Source organism: Anas acuta, chromosome 1 (assembly GCF_963932015.1).
Source record: "Anas acuta chromosome 1, bAnaAcu1.1, whole genome shotgun sequence".
NCBI classification, from domain to species: domain Eukaryota; kingdom Metazoa; phylum Chordata; class Aves; order Anseriformes; family Anatidae; genus Anas; species Anas acuta.
The window spans coordinates 6,811,773-6,831,830 of NC_088979.1; the positions used below are offsets into that span (position 1 = coordinate 6,811,773).

A 20,058-nucleotide genomic window follows, 5' to 3' on the forward strand; every position below is an offset into this window, starting at 1 on the left:
CTTGGACCTCTACTTACCTAAGTAAATGCATAGCCTTTCCAGATACGTTGATAGCTATGAAAGACTGGAAATCTAATGTATAAAAATATCATCAGAAGTCTAAGAATGAACTTATGACTGAAAAGTGGTCTATCAGTACTATATGTTTAAGATCAATATAGCTTGTGAAGCCATGCAATGAAACTTCAATACTTGTACAAATTTAAGTATGCCTGAATAATATACAAGCCCATGGGGAAAGTAAGAGGAAATGCAAGGGCCCTAATTAATCAGTGGCCTAACATAATAATCAGGACTCCTTTAAGCCTTGTTCTGAGTCTTCAGATCTCATGACAAGAATGAATTGCTGACCAAGTACAGAGGGTAAAAATTTTTGTTTCTAATTTTTTCTTATTTTTAACTTTTAGTCATGTATTGCCTCTCTAAGTAATTGATGCAATCACAACCAATTATGCAATTAGGCTAAATAGATGTGGTAACGCTTGTGTAATTTTGATGACAGCTGTAAAAACCTTTACTGAACTATGCATGGAAGCATTATCACACATATGCGGTGGAGAGACTTAAAATTCATGGCCATTATGAAAAGAATGTCTTGAAAAATAAAAACTGATGAGTCCATGGTAAAAAAAAATATGTTCTTACAAGCTTGATTTGAAATGGAAAATTAGAACATTTTAAGTTATACAGTTGAGAATAAGCTGTCAATCATTGTTTAATTAGCTGGTTTGGGAATAAGTCAAAGTTGGCTTCGTTTATACTTAAGAAGGAAAACTCTCTGCTAGACCAGGCTTTCATATGCAACTCTGCAAACGTGATGTTTCTGCTGATAACAGGTGCAAATCAACTAACTTGGTTATAGTCCTCATATTAACATGACCCATGCGATGCAGTAGCAGCTGTGTGGCAGCTTAGCCCCTTTTAGATCAGGCCAGAATGTGTTCCTGGCTCAAAAATGCTTTCTAATCTTTCAGAAAGGGCCAAGTTCTACTATCAAGTATGTTTGTGGTTCCCCCTGAAGTTGGTGGGTCTGAAGGTTATCTGTTGAGATAAAGATAAGGATTTGGAGAGGCTGCCATCTCCCCTCCTTGCAAGACAAGCACAATAGTGATTGCTGCTGAGCTCCTTTGGAGTCAAGAGGGAGGCATGGACATGTTTAGGAAAACACTCAGCTGCTTTGTTTTAGCTATCTGCTTAAGGACAAAACAAATTGTTCTCTGAAAATCCTTCTGTGTCTCCATTAACCTCAGACTGAATCTAGTGCAAGAAACTGAGAGGGTGATGGCTGTTTTAGGGATCCATACCGGTGAAAGGAATCCTACTGTTGATTCCAGCTTTTACTCATTTCAAATCCAATGCTGAGAGCACTGACAGAAGAAATCAGGTTTACTATCTGCAACAGACTTGTTCCTAAGGAGTGGCCCAAGGATTTTCTCTTGAGACCACATAAGAGATTTTTCAATTAAATTAATATCTTGAAATAAGAAATATATTATTTTTCAATCTCCAAACCCAAAACATGAGCAATGGAATACTTCAGCCAAATACTCAAATGTTGATCAGGATATTTACTCAATAAATAAGAATGCATCAGGATATGTCTCAGAAAAAGCCCAGTCAGTTTGTAACCCGTCTATTAATCACTGTACAGGACACATCCTGGACAGCTCTCAGAAATGTTCAGCATCACTTTGTGTAGCTGTACCCCTGATTTGGAATGGTTCTAGGAATGATGAAGTAATAAAGGTTTCAGTACTAGCTACTTTTCACTAGATGCTCATCACAAGAAGCAAAAGTTAGAGAAACATGTTAAAGCAATTGCCGGAGACCCACTAGAGATAATGCAGAACACTTTGGACTCCAGATGGACTGTTTTTACAGGGACAAATATGAATGTCTGCAGGTGTATATGTGTCACCTGCCAGCCATTTCCTATCCACCCACTTTTCTTTGTACTAGCAAGGTGTGAATTGCTTTTATTCCCCAGTTCAGAAATCAATGGGCAGGCAACCCCTTGTTCTTCCTGACTGTTTCCTTATGAAACAGAAGAGAAAAATATGGGGCACTATACTAGGGTCACAGCCCCATGCAAAACCATTGAGCTCTACAACACTATTATATTTGCTTGACAAGAATTTTCAGCTTCACATCCTTTTTCACCAGTGCACAGACTTAGGGCTAAATGAGTTTGCAGGTCAATGTACGTGGTGTCCTGGTAAAATCACCTGTAGTCCTTCACCTTGAACTGTCAAATTCTCCTCAAAATGGCACTAAATCACACTGAAGAACAGCTTTGTAACATGTCTGCCCCAAAATGGAATTAAAATAAGTTTTGTTCTGTAGCAGCAGCTGAGGTTTGGCATTGTTTCCAGACACCCAGATGCAGAAAAGAAGAGCAGAAATAGCTGCATGTTGTCTTATTCCACCAGGAATTAACTTTATCCTGAACACCCATTATTTTCCTTTTGTAAAAGTAAATAAATTAGAAGACAATGTTCACAGACTAGTTCTGATTACTACTGTGAGGGGTATGGATAGGCTTCTACCATGCAGTGTCCTCTGTCAACTGTCCCACAAAGTTAGATCTGCAGTGAAATACGAAAACTGTTTCCATCATTCTTATCTCCATACCCTCACAGTTTATCAGCTGCTCTTTGTGGCCACCCTTCTCTTGCTCTCCTCTATCTCATGATTCCTCTGATTCTGTCTTCTTCCCCCTTGTCCTATCATTATCTGCCTGAGTAAAAAAGTCACATTCCATCTTTTTTATAAGCCCCCTTAAAGTATTGAAAAGCTGCAATGAGGCCACACTGGAGACTTCTCTTCTTTGGGCTGAACATTCCCAGCTTTCTCAGCCTACATATGAGAGAGGATTTGCTGCAATGAGTTGTGTGATGGGATGTACTGCTGACATAGAGTAGCCTGGAGATTCAGAGAGTAGCCACATGGACTCAGGAGGGCTATAAATCCCCATAGGAGACGTTCATATTACATGGTCATTTACTAATTGAACACAGGGTCAGGCTAGAGTTGACATGCCATCGTGGCCATCTGAAACAGTCATTTCAAAAAGCTGGTGTCCAAAGTTGCTGGCTGCCTGAGGTCATGCCTTCAAATGTCATGTCAACACACACCAATGAATCGTTAGCAAATGAAACTAGGCCCTTTGGGCAGCAGCTCCTGGATTTTAAAGCCACTTTTACTTGCTTAACCTAAGACTGACTGCTAAATGTCATAGCTCTGCCCCAGGCAGAGAAGAAACTACTCCCTGCATCTCCTTCACCAGGCAGCAGTTTTTGGATACACCAGTAATATCTGGCCAGCTCCAGCCAATATGCTTCTGGATGCTGCTGGGGTGAGACAGGAGCTTGCCCAGATGGAAACCAACCTTGAAGGAGATGCCTGCTGTGGGCAGTGCTTTTCCTTCCAAGCATCTATGTCCCAACTGACTACCCCAAACATCTGCATTCAGCTCTGGGGCCCCCAGCACAGGAAGGACATGGAAGTACTAGAGCGAGTCCAGAGGAGGGCCACAAAGATGATCAAGAGGCTGGAGAACCTTTCCTATGAGTACAAGCTGAGGGAGTTGGGCTTGTTTAGCTTGGAGAAGAGAAGGCTCCGGGGAGACCTTACAGCAGCCTTCCACTATCTACAGGAAAGTTGGGGAGGGACTCTTTGTCAGGGGGTGCAGTGATAGGACAGAGGGGAATGGCTTTAAACTACAAGAGGGGAATGGCTTTAAACTACTAGATATAAGGAGAAAATTCTTCACTCAGCAGGTGGTGAGGCACTGGCTCAGGATGCCCAGAGAAGCTGTGGATGCCCCATCCTTGGAGGTGTTCAAAGCCAGGCTGGATGGGGCTTTGAGCAACCTGGTCTAGTGGCAGATGTCCCTGCCCATGGCAGGATGGTTGGAATGGGATGGACTTTAAGGTCCCTGCCAACCCAAAGCATTCGGTGATTCTATGATTCTATCCCTGTTCTTGCACCTCAGAACATACACTTTATTTCAAGCTATTGCACAGCCAACAAAGAACAGGCTACCTGTTATGATGCAGTTTGGGAAGTAGGTTTTGTGGACCTGTCCCATATGTTGAGCTGTACTTGGGTGCCCATCTTAAGTCACTTGTTCAGGACAGTTCATCAGGAATGGGGTGTGTTCAGCCACCAGCCTAGATTCTTATCTGGGTTTTTACATTCTCACTCTGAAATAAACACATTTGGAAGAGACTTCAGGAAACTTTTGAAAGTTTAAGCTACTGATTCTGTCATGATTGTAAAGTCAGTCTGGTGAAGGATCATCTTATATTTCAAATATGAAGCCCTCCCTTCCTCCCCAGTAGAGGACAGAGAAAAGATAAAATGGTTCAGAATTTGTCCTCAGCAGTTCAAAAGTGCCTACTGTTATCTTGTGACTCTGGCAATTGCTTTCCAATAAAACCTTTGCAATACAAGAGAATATAAACTAATTTGCCATATCTAAATTGCATAAGATTAGCCATTTTACTGAAACAAAACAGTATTTATTAATAGAGCTTGACTGCTATGCACTCTACCAAGACTAGTAAGTACAAGGTATGATACCAATGATTACCTGAATGTATGCGGGTACTTAGCACAAGTGCCGAGTGACTGGTGGAAAACTTAAAGCTAAGCAAATGGCTTGAGGGAATTAAACAACTGTCTGATTTAGTAAGTAGTTTCTTTTTTCTCTCTTTAATTACCTTTTATTATATTTCCATTAATCTACTCCAATGATTTTTTAAATTACTCTTATTATTATTATTATTATTATTTTACTTTTCAGCACTTCCAGATAAATATTTACAATGGTTAATTTTTTGAGTATTGCTAATAATTAACCCCAATTTACAATCTATCTTTAGGTTATATGATCACATGTAGTCTGTAATCCTAATCAGATCACTTTGCAGGGTTGGGACCATCACTTACAGGGATCAATGTCACTCAGTTGCAGTACTTAAGGGGTGAAGGTCTATCTTACCTTCTTTGAAGACTTCAATACATATTAGGAAACCTATCCTGCCAAAATTATAGGTTCAGAAGAGTTCTGGGGGTGATTTATTAGTTGCACATATAGGTATTCTGAAATGTGAGTAAAAATTGTGACCTTGTAAGGAGTATCTTTTGCAGTTTTGCCTGCAGTTATAGAGCAATTTTACTCTTAAAAGGTCATCAAGAAACTGTCCTCCTGCTTACTGAAATAAACTTCCTGTTGCTATACCAAATAATCCTGAGTTTCACAGACTACCCAAGGCCAGGTTTGGTTTTATATTCCAGAATACATCCCAAGTAGCAACCCTTCTCTCTTTTTTTATAAAGGTCGCCAGTTTTCTTTTATAGCTTTGTACTCAAATGTAGTTGTAAAGTGGAATTTCAAGCCATTTGCTTCAACTGTTTTTTTAACATTAAAATAAAATAAAAAAAAAAAGCAGGAAGAGAAACAAAATAAAAGAAACAAACAGAACAAGCAAGGCAACGTAAAAGGACTCTAATGAAAGCAGTAACTTACTGTAGCTACTTTCACTATCGCTGGCATTAGAAGAAACATGTTCTGCAAGAACAGTACAGCAAATTAAAGAACATAACCAAGCACCATAGAGCCGCAGAAACTCAAAAGAACTGCCACAGTCATGCAAAGGTAGTTGTGCAGAGAGGAAATAAAAACTATACAGTAACATCACCTGAAAATCTTAGATAATTTACACAGTTAAAATGAAAGCTTTCTCTCTAGTGGAGTTTCAGAAAGAGATTTTACATTATCTAGTGATATGCACCATGGCAAAGCCATGTCATTTCTTGATGAGACAATGATATCTCTTATAATTTAATTTCAAAGTACAGTATGATCCAGTCGCATCTCACTGGATGACTCGGCTAATTTCATGAAACCTAAGTGTCTGTTCATATTATTCTTCTAAACTTAGAGATCTGTCTCCAGCATTCATCACTTTGCACTATCCCAAGGGGTTAACAAAGTGATATGAAACTGGTTTTGGTGTCCCATACTGCAACTGTTTATCTTAACCTGTCCCAAATTAAAAAAAAAAAAAAAAAAGATAAGGAAGAAAGATTTTTTTTTCTTCAGACAGCCTCAGAATTTTATACTTAGCTAAAGTATAAAAATCTTTACCAGACTAGTCTGCATGGGTGAATAGGAACATAAGAATTATCACAGTGGGATACACTAGTGATTTGACAAGTCTGGTGTCCTTTTTCTATTATTACATTACTTAAAGAAAGGTGCAGTCTATAGCATATGAAGTGGTTGTTCCAAGTGGTTGTTCAGTCAGCAGGCTGATTATCATCAGTCAGGTCATGCTTTATGGTCTCCAGGAGGTCTTCAGATTCACGTTAAACAGTGGTTTTAATAGTACCTCTGATAGAAAAGCTGATAACTTTGCAGATGAACTATCATTTGACAGTTGAAAGTTTTCAGCTGGATCAGGGCATTTGGAAACAAATGCTATAATGGCTATATAGTGGGGAGCTGCCCTGGGTGAATAAGAATGAGACACGGGTGGTTAAATGGTCAATGGGTACAAATAAGTCACCTCCTGACAAACACCAGGAAACAAAATTAATCCAATATTTGGCATTTATCCACTGGCCAGATTAGCCTGTGGGTCACCCACAGTCTTCAACTGCCTCTAGATGTTCCCAGTGAAAGATGGTAACCTATAGAAGTCAAGAATCCACTGGGGTGAACCCAAAGTAGACCACACGTGGAGGATGAGCATAGGAACTGTGCCAAGACCATCCCTTCTATGCAAGCTGCTGCCTTCCCCCACATACACATCTAATGACTGGTGTTCATAGCATGGGACTGACAGAGCTTGAGGAGCAGCTGAAATGAGAATGGATGATATCTGATAAAAGTAATAATTGAAAAATTTGGTCTTTTTCATACTTAGAAGCTTCAAAACATTAGACTCACATTTTAAACAAAACCATGTATTGAATTTCAGACATTTCATAGCAAATTAACAGGGACTGCCTCAAACCATTATGCTATACAGGGCCCTGAAAATTTTTATTAAACAGGAACAAATATCCTTCCTAGTAATAACTGTCATTATAAACTATATCTTAGTTTAATATCAGTGAAAATTGGATGGGGCTAGAATGTCAGAGACATGTCAGTAATTGAAAGGTAGCTGTAATATTAATAGAGAAACTAGAGCCTATATAATACCTCTGTGCTACTTTTCCCCCAGCAATTTGCAGAATTTAGTTATCTCCTTTCAGGTGTCTGGATGTTATGAAGATTCATCTTTCTAAGGACACAGATATTCAGGAGAGTTTAGCAAATCAGAAATATTCTACTTCTTTTTAGGCAAGAGAAGTTCTCCCTTTGTTCCTAGTGAACTTCTATAGCACTTTCCTTGAAGAAACAGAATGGTAAAATTCAGGTGTCAGTAACATTTGCTGTCTATCACTGAGAAAATTGGTCTTGTAGAACTGTTCTTCATACAAGAGAAGAAGCTTTCATCTTTAAATGGTGAGATACTTTATGGCTTAAACAGAAACCATTAAAATGTTCCATAAAAAAATCAACCAGGAACTGAATAATCTGTAAAACTGTGTGCATGGATGCGCATTCCTGTAATTAAAAAGCAAATACAAGACAGTAGGTGATGCAGTGTCAACATTCACATACATTTTGCTTCAATTACTTGGCACTTAAGAAAAAGAATAAGAACTGAAGGAAGAAGCAGCCAAACACATGCAAGTGCCATTTTGTTTAAATTATTTAGGTCTGGATACAGCATGTAACGTAGCTATTTATATAGAAATCAGCTGCAAATATTTCACTCTGTACAATTTTTCTGGTCTAACTTTCAAGGCAACAAGATTGTTTCTTAACAATTATCTGACATGTTACACATTCTGCAATGCCAAGTCTTGAGACAGGATTACTGCATCAGAAAAAGAAATTGATTAAGGTTGCATGACAGAGAATAGGTTGCTAATGGTGAAATGGGTCCAAAATTAGCTTTGGAGAAGGCATGGTCTTCTCTAGTCTGCAAATGACTTCTTCCACTAATAACAAATGCTAATCTAAAATCCAGCAAAGTAACAAACACTCCCATGCAAGAAGCTGAAAATGCAGAAGCAACAGCATAAAATAATTTTCTATTGATCTCCTCAGGATGTGATCAAGCTAAAATGTTTAGCTTTCCCTTTGGATGGAGAGGAAGGGATTGTTGCTGAGAAGTACATTTTAGGCAGCAAAACAAGTTCTAGGTATGCTACTTTACGGAACTGCCATGATGAGAACAATAACATACTGTCAGAAACAAAAGGTGTTACTACAAAAGAAGTGAAAGTGTCTGCTTGATACGCTGTATGTTATTTAATATTGTCATGCAGAACAAAACAATTGAAACATTTTTTAAGCATTCACAGCTGGGTAACAAATAAAACTCTATCTTTTGCATGCTAGGAGTGAAGGGTCCTCAGAGAAGGAACAGAAGCCAAAACAAAACAAAACAAAAAAAGATTTACAGTGACCATTCCTGGGGACTTACTCAGAGTCTTTGTTCCATAACCGTCGTCACCTAATCCGGGGATGTCCTGCACGGAAGTCCCCAGAGAGAGCAATGAGAAAGGAAGAACAGCCGCAGAAGAGGAAGGAAGAAGTCAGTGGAATTGAAATGGATACTACCATGACTGACCATGTTGATTGAGCAATCTGGATCCCTGCTTTTTCTTTCTGAAAAAACGTTAAGCCCATGTTCTATGGGAATGCAGCCAATGAAAGAGGCAGTGACCACTACACATGGCTTTTTAGCTGTCATGAAGCAAGAACAACCCAATAAAGTCCCAGAAAAAATCCTCACCAGAAAAAGTTAGGAGAGAATTATTAAGGAAAAAAGTGAATTCTCTGGGCTTGGAACCAGCATAGATTTTTAATAATGCTGGTTCTCTATACGTACAATTTAAGCAGGCGGTAAGTACCTGGGGAGGTACACATTCCAAGATCCAATTTACTTCTTTAAGTTATTAGTGCAGATGCTTCATTTAGTTTTTAAACTTTCAGTGAAGCTGTCCATGGCAATCAACTTGAAGAATGTCAGAGGCACAAATGAGATTTGAGCAGAACTTTTAAAAAGTATCAGTTTAGCTCAGTATTCTAAAATAAATCACATTTGCATAATTCTGAGCCACTTGTGATCTGGAAATATTTAATCAGAGCCAGGTTTGGGTTTTCACAGGTGCCACAATGATTTTCAAGAGCCACATATTTTTAGGAAAGTGAAGAAATATTCTTCCAAATGTTCAGGTCACTGTTTCATTCTTCTAAAAATTATTTTTCCGAGGAAGGAAGGACCAGCTGGATCCAAATTGCAGTCACACATTGGTCACAGTAGTAATACCTCACCTGCCTGCCTACAACATGTATTTGCCTAGATGTGTGGGATACTGGTATCATGCGTGTCACCCATTTTTTGTGCTGTATGTGACATCGTCTCCAAGAGGTTACTTACGTTCTGGATCACTTGTTTCCTGCTCACTCTGCTCCTTGCTCTTGTAGAATGGGAATTTTCGTGAAAAGATGAAGTTCTTTTTACGCTTGTCATTGAATGACTGTGAAGGAGAAAAGGCATGGGGCAAAAACAGGGACGTCTAATTGTTGTCACACTCATGCTGACAAAACAACTAGTTTGTAAAAGTGGAGAGAACTGTAGTGACTCAAATCAGTCCAAACCAAGTGGATGGGAAGAATCACAGGTGGTGAATGGTTGCGGTGAAGCCTGCAGGTTGAAGGCAAAGCCCCTGGAGACTGGATCGATTTAATTACAGAGTCTCAAATGACAAACTTCAGCTCCTTATTTGAGAGGTATTGTGTTTGACTTGCTCACATAAAGGGCTACAGATGGCTTAGCATGCTTTGAGATCAAGCCACTCATCTTTAATCATAGCAGACTGTGCACAGAATTAATGAACTGTCTGAAAAAGAATAGGCTGCAAAGAGGAAAGAGGAAGTATTTGATTTTTTTCTAGCAGGTGTGTGAATGCAGCTCTGTGACCATTACGATCATATATGATTTCATAGTGCTTTATCTGTTCTCTAAATTGGCAACTTCTTAAGTGTGTTTTAATACCTTTTTTTGGGCAAACATTAAAAAAAATCACTTTATTTTCTGTTTTATGTATATATTTACTCATTAGGTTCCTCTGGATATGCTTTTAGTTTTATGTGTTTTAGAGCTGGGATTCTGCTGATAAGCATTATTTCACTGCATATTGAGCAACACAAATCACTATATTTCTTCAAATATGGAATTAATATGGAGGAAAATGTCCTTTATACATGACAAAAAGTTTGGCTTAAAAAACAGTTGCAAGGGTTCATGGCACATTATGACGTAAAAGTAGTAGATACCTACTTGGAACTCCTATTTCAGATACTAAATGAGGAGTTAAGATCCTTGTGTAGTCAACTGACAGAAGCTGGCATTTCCAGAGGGAACCTATGCTGAGCTATAGACAGTGTATAACTGAAGTTATCCATGTTGTCTGTCAGACAATGTCCTGTGCTGTTTCCTATACAGAACATAAGCAAAGCTCAGACTCATGATCTTGCATGTATCACCTCCAAGACAGCAGAGACTTTCTCAGCTCATTTAAAGAAACAATCTCATGTGTTTGGGATTGCTTAAACAAAAAAAATATAACCAGTATTTGTCTCCAGATCTGAAATGGAACAGATTTAGAGTTTCAGATTGTTTTATTATTATTTTATGTTATTTCATTTTATTACATTTTGGAAGGATAACATAAAATGTAGTTTAAAATGTGTATATATTTTTTTAAAGATATGAAGGTCTATTAAAATTGTTGTTTACTTGTGTCACGAAAGTTTCATGCCACTTTTACATTTCAAGCATATTTAAAGTTCAGTAACTGAAAACAAAGGAAAAAAATGCACATGTAGAATAAATGATCCATGAAAATCTCTGAGTATGTAAACATTCAATGTGAAATTAATGTGGAGGTCATGCACAAATAATACAGACAGCATGCAATTTCAAAACAAAGCAAATATGAAAGAAAGCCAGAGGTAAAAAATGTGTATGTAGGATTAAACCAATCTGTGTATGAAAAGAGGACTGACATGCACATTATATTACTTTAATGACCTAAGGATATAATTAAATTAAAATGTGTTTTCTGTGATAGTTTCTTTTACTTTTCCAAAGAAAGGAATGTAGCATGTTAACATTTCCCAAGTTGTGAAAATGATGTTTGTCATGATTCATCTCAATTTGATATAGTAATACTATAGGCATTGCACTTAAAAAGGAAAAAAATATAGATATATACACACTATATAGCACCTCACAAACAAAGCAAAATAAAAAAAAAACATTTTTTTTAAGTGACAAACACTTCATTATCAAATGCCATTTCACTTTCGAATTAAATAGAATGTTATCAAACGGATATATAAATATGTTGTTTCACAGAGATTCTATGATAAATAACCACTTATAAATATTATCTTTCAAATTTTTCCCCAACATTCTATAGCAAAAACTTCAGAAATCCATTTGCATTGGAAGAACATATACATATTTTTTTCAAGATTATGCGTGATCTAACAGAATATTCCAAGTTAGACAATTCTACTATACTGTTATATAAACTTTGACTCCTTTTGCAGTTTAAAATTCTGGGTAGCTTGTTAAATGAGATATTGTTCTTTCAATTTGGATAATCAAAATCTGGCAATTCATAGCAGGTGACCATTATGTTCAAATGTGCTGATATCTATACAAAGAAAACCCTTTTTCTTAAAATAATGCTGACTCAGTTTATTAATATCCACATACAAATGTTTATGCATGTGTCAATACTTCTATAAATTAATCAATGTGTATATTCATGTTATTCACCACAAACACTAACACAGTGTAGTCATATATATTATATTTAAAATAATAATAATAATAATAAATGTAAAATATTATAAAAGAGTAACTTGTGTCTGGTAATGCAAACTTATTAAAATAATTAATCTTTACTTTTAACTGAATAGGCTTACTGAGCATTTATTTAATTGCACATAAAGTGCATGGTTTTTGCAAGAAACCTAAACCAGGAGCCTGGATTTTGTTTTTGTATCCAACATAAATGTGATTAAAATCAGGTTGGCAGTCTCCACTTCAAGGATATGAAATCCTGCAGACATCCAGCAACATGGTTCTTACAGATATCATGATATATATTTGTATTGTACAGAGATATGGGGGGTGGCAAAGAGATGATAGGGAGACATACAGAATAAAGCCATGTTTTTATCAAACACACTGTGTTAAATATAGATTTTGTTTTGTTGAGAGAACAATAGAGATCAACAGTGGATACATATTTTCTTTTTTAGGAAGATGCATGTGAGGAATGGTGGCTTAGCAATAAAAATGAGATGTATATTTTTGAGAGGTTTTATTTCTGTAAATTTTTGAGACTGAATAAAATATTCTGGAGACAGTTTTTACAGGGTCTCCTTATGTTGCTGAAGAGCTGTGAAATGGCAACAAGATGACTGGGAGAGGTATTTGGCTGCATCTCTCAGCCTGATGCAGAAGTTGCATGCAACCGGAATTGAAATTGTGATATCAAGCTTAGGCTTGATCCAACAGTATTTATGCAGGCAGAGTTTCTGAAAGTCAGTGAAAAAGTGCCTGAAAATGGATTCCTGTGCAAGTTGCAATGTCTTTGCATAAACATTGTAAAATTCTGTAGTGGCAAATAACTTGGTTATTTCAAGCACAGGCTTTTTTTCAGACACTGTACGATAGACAGCTTTTATAACTCACTGCCATGGGTTCACACAGCCTACCACTAACCAAGGAACTGGCATTGGCAAGCACTTTGTATAGACAGGTGCCTACGATATGAAAGCAAATGAAATTTTCAAGTAGTGCTGTTTGACAACTGAACAAACTGAAGAGGCAGGTCATTCTGCACAACACTAAATATGATGATGATTTTTTTTTTTTTTACAGAAAGTAAAGGGGTGGGGGAGGGGAAGCTTTCACTAACCTCCTGGCTTGAATTCTTATTTTGACATTACTTAGCTATAAGCCTGTGTTTTGAAGAATCCAGAAGAAAATTGTGATCTGCATTCTTGCTTGACCAAACATCCCCAGATGGCCCCAGTTTGGTACATGCTGGTACAGCTTTCCTCAGTTGTGACAGACATTAAGACACTGTGTGTTTTTTGTTCTTAAGAACTCCCCTTGGTATTTTTTGTGTGTGTGTGTGTCAACAACATTTTTGTATTCCAAATGCTTTCCTCTAGATGCAGCAGCCTTACAAATGTTACTCATCAGCTATTACGATAGTGTGTTTTAAAGGAAATTTTCATGTAAAGTTGAACAAACAATCCAATTTCAGAATTTGCTCTGTAGTGGTAAACATCACAAAGAATAGTGCATCAGTAATTTGATGGGTGTACCATGCTGCAATTGTCAACCATTACATTGTTTATTTGATCTCCCTCCTTATATTTTTCCCAGTAAAGCTGATCTAGCCTGTACTATATTTTGTGCAGAAGTGCTCTTGATAGAGGTTGTCCTCTTTGTGTTTTTCAAGAGAGTGCAATATATTGGAAAAATATTTCTTCTAATGTTCTAAAAGCTCTAAATGCAGTTAGCTAGTCTAAAAGCCATTGAAATATACTGGGAATGCTTTATTTTGGTATTTCATTCAACCAATGCTAATCCTCACTCCTAAACTGGGAACCATTGTTAGGGGATCACCTGAGGAACAACTGCTCCAGAGCACTGGCTGTAAAATTCTTGTGTACAGAGTGCAGATAAAATTCATTTATAGGCAGATTTGAGGTAAGCTTTAGCTTAGTTTGTATGTTACATGGTTATCTGTATCAGTCTTATTATGAGATTGGTCTTGATGTGTATATGAGAATGTAGATGAATATTCATTCATTTTACCATTTATCTGCCACTTTTTCAAATTATTATTCTTTCCTTAATATCTGCTTTTGGCCTAACTTAAATGAAGAGTCATCATTAATACAGCATTTTACCAAAATCTGCATGATCTATCATCAACTTCAAGGTTTTTCTATATTTTATGCACATTTTGCACTTTAACAACATTCTTTTCCTCTGTTTGAACAGCACTTAAGTTAATAAAGTTTTGGGCACTCAAGCACTGCTATATCTACATGAACTGATAGATCCCACTGCACCACAAAGTTACACTGACACCAGAATGAGAAGCTTGTGCCTGAAACAGATAATCAGTGTCATTTCTCTTTTCAAGTATACATACTACCTCTCTGCTTTTATAGTGAACTTTTTTCCTAGTAATCCAAAGTCCATGTCTCAAAAATGAATTTCTCAACAGAATCCTGTGTTAGTGTATTTTTTTTTTTCCTGTGAAAAGTGAGACATTTCTGGGTCTGGATAATTTCTCATACAGAGAAAGCTCTTAATGACATCTGTGCAGACAAGCAGAAAGATAAACGAAGAAGTTGTTAGTGGCAAACCTAAGGCTGGCTGTATAGTGTCCATGCAGTATGTTCCTTGAGACATCTATCTTTCATTCAGTCTGTGCACACTGTTGTATGTTGGCAAGCAACCAATGTTAACTTCTCTGTATCTATCAGATGCTGGGAGCGGGATGCCCTGTTCTGTTAAGTCCAATCATAAATTTTCTTAGACATTGCAAGTATTTGCAAATAAAAATGTCTGGACCTTACTGAATTTTTGCATCATGATCTGTTTTGATAACTTTGGGACTTTGGGATACTTTGTGACAGAAGAAGCTCAGGTGAAGATCTCTCTACTTGCTTAGCTTTTCTTAGAAGCTGCAGGAAGAGTTAGATCTTGGAAATTTGAAATGAAAAAGTACGAGCCTGATTAAAATCTCCATGCTGCCTAGATTTAAAAGGCAAGGGTAGTACTGTTTAATATTCATAAATATGAAATTTTACTAATCTTTCTTAACACTGATTTAATGCCACTTGTCAGCCAGCAACTCAATTTCAATTCCTAACAAAACAAAGGTTGAAAACAACACCAACTACCAGGGGAAGAGAAAGACTAATAGGCTTTCAAGAAAGCATGTAAAAACAGTATTTCCAATTCTGCAGACATGTTTTTAACTTAGTGCAAGGTTCGAATTGCATTCAGAAGGGAGTACTCATCTGCTAATTTATATTGCATCGGTGTTGGCAGGATTGAAATGCTGATGTACAAAGCTTGAGTACGTGGCAGGCAAGGTCATGTGTGAGTACCTGAAGGTTGTACATAAAGAGGGGGCAAAGGATTTGTTCAAGCAGCAACACTGAAATTAATAGTGTGAAAATAAGAAAGGGCAAAGCTCCTTGACAGTAAAATCAATTTTGGTGTACAATAATCTGCCCCAAGGGAAGCAGAAAAGCCTAGATAATTTTTCACATTTAAAAACAAATCTACCAGTCTTAAGTACTACAGGGAATAACACTGCAATGCTGGGGGAGAAAGTGAAAGGGGGGTGATGGGAAAAGAGCCAAACAATGAGCCTCTGCTAGCTCACATGCCTGTGCTTCTCGAGGAGCTGCTCACAGCCCAACACCGTGGAGCTGTACCTGAGCCCACATCAGCTTTCACCTGACTCACAGGCTGGGTGAAGGTCTCTTCCTCTGCTTTCTTAAGGCTGTCTCTGGAGCTAGAAAGTTGTTTGATGTTGTCCGATTCCTCTCTCTCTCTTTTTTTTTTTTCTAAATTTACTTCCCATAGTAACTTTTCCTCTTAGAGCTGATGCGCTACGTCAGCTATAGATCCTGCTGATAAACCTTTGTACACGTCAACCCGTCTCAGCACCTTTCGTGCAACAGCAATGATGATGAGAGAGTCTCAGAGATCAACAATCATACTACTATGGACTTGGCAGACTTTTGTGACCATCTGATTGCCTGCCCAGGCCCACAGCTTTCCACAGGGAACATTTCAGTACCTCTGTCAACTCAACCTTCATTCCTCAGTTTTGACCAGATATTTTCTCAAATCTTTTTTTTAAACCCTAATTGCCATTTAACTGCCGGTGCTTCCTCACATTTGAAAATGAAACCGAGGATTTTGGTCACCCCTATGCAATCTTTTGAGTTAATTCACTAGTAAATAAAACTGCAGAAGATGTTAGTTAGCTAATACAGTATAAACAACACAAAACCTGCTCCTTTATCACTATTCTTTGTAATTTATCATTTATTACCATGGGTATAAACTACTATATAAAATTTTCTTTTGCATAAACAATGGGCTAAATAAGGACCTTTGTTACACTTCTTTTGTAAAATAGGAGTGGAGAAGGATTTACAATACCTACATGCCTTCAGACCATTCACTGAAAGCTAATCAGAGCAGACTTTGCAGCCGCCCTTTTGAGTTAAAAGGAGGTAGGTGACTGGGATAGCAGACTGAATGATGGCAAAGATCTCACTCAGGAGACAGTCAGTCATATCAGGTTCATTACTTTCATTTAAAATGTTTGTATGTTTGAACTTTACAGCTAAAAAACATACAAAATAAAGTGATAGGCAAGCAAAACCAAAGTCACTGTACGAGACTGGTGCAAGGCTTGTGCAGGAGTTTCATCTCCCACATATTCCAGTAACGCACCTAATACTGGCAGTCTCACAGATGGAATATCAGATTAAATGGACTTTGGATTTGACCCAGTTTGGCAGTTCCTGTGTTCCTATAACCTTCAAAACATGGCCTGTGAGTCACAAAGTCAATCAGCATTAAACGGCTTGAATTTGAGTGAGCCAGAAATAAAGATGTGAAATACGGAGACCGTAACATCTTGGTGAGCGTTAACGCTTAACTCCACTCTTCTAGAGTTCTGTGTGAATATTTTTCTGTTTCTAATTCCTTGAATCTATTGCCAACACTATCCATTTTTATTTTGAACCACTGGAATGCAGTTCCTGAGATGCTTTTCAGAAGAATAGCCAAACAACTATGAAATTACCTATACATACGTGCAGATCTCCAACCATTTGATTCAGGGCATTAGACAACAAGCTATAAAAATAGCACACATATGAAGTTAAACTCAGCACAAATTTCTGCTGGAACAGCTTAGAAGAAAAGCAATTAACGCTCAGCTGTAAACTTAGGTATTCTATCTGTGCTAGCAAATTTTCACCCTCTTGTATTTAATCTGTGACCAATTTAAACTTTTTAACCCTTATGTCAGCAACTCTCCAACTTTCCTCTTACCTAAGCAGAATGGCACAGTTTTATAATGGCACAGAAAACACTTATTGATATTCTTATTCCTAACATTGCAGCCACCTAAGAAGCAGTGTTATCCCATAAATAAACTTCACACAATTATCAGGTTGAAAATCTATGAGATTAATGTATTTAATTGCTAATTAACTGCAGAAATGACTCCACCAGTATTTCTTTGACTGATAAGCTGCCAACAAGCAGCAATATTTTTGACCATCTGGATATAGTTAAACCCCAAAACCTTTGTTCTCACATTTGAAACTCTATTCAATTAAGCTTACAAATTTCAGACATTTATAGTCTGTATTTCTCAATGAAATGAAAAATATTTTTATTTTTTTTTTAAAAAAAAAGAAATTTTCCACTGGATTATAAAAGAAAGCTATTAGAATATATTTCTTCACTTCAGGTGTGTAAAAGCCTCAAATTTGACCTGACAGTGTTTTCCACAGTTCCTCGAACTGCTTCATCACTTTAAAGAAAAAACGCATTCCTTAAGGCATGCCAGTTCCCTGCTATAATCAACAATGCCACAGAGGAATAAATCAAAACTGAGGGCTTGTTTTCATTTACTTCCATTTGTGATCACAATACAACAGGCATTACTATTAAATTAATGTAAGTTTTTGTAGAGTGCCTCAGCATACCCTGGAGCAACAAGACAATATACAGTTAAATTTTCCTGGCTATGTGTTGTTTTATCAACTGAATTTCATTTGATTGCTTCAGCACGTGAGTGAACTAGATGCTGATAACTGCAGTATTTCCAATGTCCCTTGCAGAAATGCTGAACAAAATGTGTTTGGCTCAAGGGGAATGAACAGGGCAGCCCAATAATATGGGCTTAGGTCAAAACAGATGCGCCTGGCACCAGCTCCAGCTGTCATGAAATGTGAAGACAGGACTATGAAGGAGGTGAAAATGTGTGGAAAGGCAAGTACAGATGGACAAATGAGTCCCATCTTTCCTCTGCCATGGGGAGGAGCAGCCTTCTCCAAGATATCGGCTGCAGGAACAGTGCTGAGATCTAATTCTTTTATGACCCCCACTGGTACCCCCATTTCTGAGGTTGTGCAGCCTCTGGCAGAACTTAAATACAACAAAGAAAAAACCGGAAGCAAGACAACGTCAGAACAACATAAAGAGCTTACTGCTCCTCTGCCCTGCACTGGAAAGCTTCACACCAAATTTCTGAAGAGCAGCTTCAGACCTTCTGATGCCTTGTGCCAATACAAAGTCTTTGTGCAGAAAATACCTCTGCTCAGCAATTTTCTTCTAATACTTTTCAACAGCCTTCTTTGGCTCCTTATGAAGACCTACCTAGAGGTCTTATGGGTTGTAAGAGGAATTTTTGCAACATGGTTTCACATGGCTTTTTTATTCTTGTCATTCATTTCCATTTTGTCATAGAGGAAGCATTCTTGAATGCTTGCTGAAGAGTAACAACTAAAATTCAATATTGCAGAAACAATGCTTTTGTAAAAGATTTTATGTCAATTAGTAACGGAGATATAAAACCAGAAATTTTATGACATGACTGATTTCCAAAGTTTATTTTAAGAAGCAAACATGAAAATGTGTTCTTATACTCTGGTTACAGCAAAGCAAATTTCAATCATTCTAAGACGGGGGAGTGTACAGTAAAATACTGATTCACAGCTCCTAAAAGAAATGACATGCAGAATGATTTTCTATAAAAAGCTCAGTTCTGAGTAGAAGGGGGTTTTCTTGTCTGTAGATTTTTCCACCTATAGCTCTACAGTTAAAGAAGTTCAGGATCCTGCACTGTCTTTGCAGCAACAGCATAGTTTTTACTGACACCGCAGGAGCTATACGATGGGCTGAGCAGGGAGCTTACCCCCACGTATTTCTAGATAGCTTCATCTAATGGACCCAAACGTATCCAAGCATTTACATTTTACACTTGGAAAAGTGGTGCCAGAAGACTTTATGCAGACTATCTGTTTTCACAGAATCACAGAATTGTAGGGGTTTGACGGGACCTTGAGAGATCATCGGGTCCAACCCCCATGCCGAAGGCCAACACCCCTGAGCAGGCTACCCAGGTAAGTGTCCAGATGGGCCTTGAATATCTCCAGAGAAGGAGACTCCACAACCTCCCTGGGCAGCCTGTTTTAGTGCACTGTCACCCTCACTGTGAAGAAGTCCTTTTGCATGTTGGTGCGGAACTTCCTGAGCTTCATCTTGTGGCCATTACCCCTTGTCCTGTCCCCATAAACCACTGAAAAGAGGTTGGAAAAATCCCTCTATCTCCCACATTTCAGATATTTATAAACATTGATGAGATCCTCTCTGTCTTCTTTTCTCCAGGCTGAACAGACCCAGGTCTCTCAGCCTTTCTTCATAAGGAAGATCACCTTCCTTGACCTGCTGGCCACGCTCCTTTTAATGCATGCCAGGATCCCATTGGCCCTCTTGGCCACAAGGGCACACTGCTGGCTCATGGTCAACCTGTTGTCTACCAGGACCCCCATGTCCTTCTCCTCAGAGCTCCTCTCCAGCAGGTTGTCCTCCAGCCTGTATTGATACGTCTGGTTGTTCCTTCCCAGGTGCAGAACTCTACATTTGCTCTTATTAAACCTCATTTGATTTCCTCCTGCCCAAGTTATTAGTACCTCTTTTTATTAGGTTATTAGTAGCTTTAGGCTATTAGTAGCTTTTTTTTTTTTTTTTTTTTTCTTTTTTTTTTTTTCCACTGCAACTACTAGTGCAAAGATCAATCCAGAAGAAATGGCAGAGATGACTGAGTTAGCTC

The 20,058-nt window shown here is 37.9% G+C and overlaps 1 protein-coding gene and 1 long non-coding RNA gene across 34 annotated transcripts in view; one reads left to right on the top strand and one right to left on the bottom strand.

Moving 5' to 3' along the window:
* The window catches only part of LOC137846646 (uncharacterized), a 130,393-nt gene extending 120,875 nt beyond the window's left edge, over window positions 1–9,518 (top strand). Inside the window, exon 3 of the long non-coding RNA XR_011090599.1 lies at window positions 8,468–9,518. This is a non-coding gene — a long non-coding RNA (uncharacterized lncRNA). The remainder of the gene's footprint in view (window positions 1–8,467) is intronic.
* Window positions 1–20,058, bottom strand: part of DLG2 (discs large MAGUK scaffold protein 2) — a 1,027,768-nt gene that overhangs the window by 19,699 nt on the left and 988,011 nt on the right. For 23 of the 33 annotated variants that reach the window (XM_068660895.1, XM_068661489.1, XM_068661116.1 and 20 more), the window contains 2 exons: window positions 9,513–9,612; window positions 5,534–5,575 (listed from right to left, as the gene is read on the bottom strand). In XM_068660895.1, the coding sequence (XP_068516996.1) occupies window positions 5,534–5,575; window positions 9,513–9,612 (142 nt within the window). Of the gene's footprint in view, window positions 1–5,533; window positions 5,576–8,552; window positions 8,599–9,512; window positions 9,613–20,058 lie in introns of all 33 variants that reach the window. The other 10 variants (XM_068661742.1, XM_068661246.1, XM_068662891.1 and 7 more) reach the window with 5 other exon arrangements.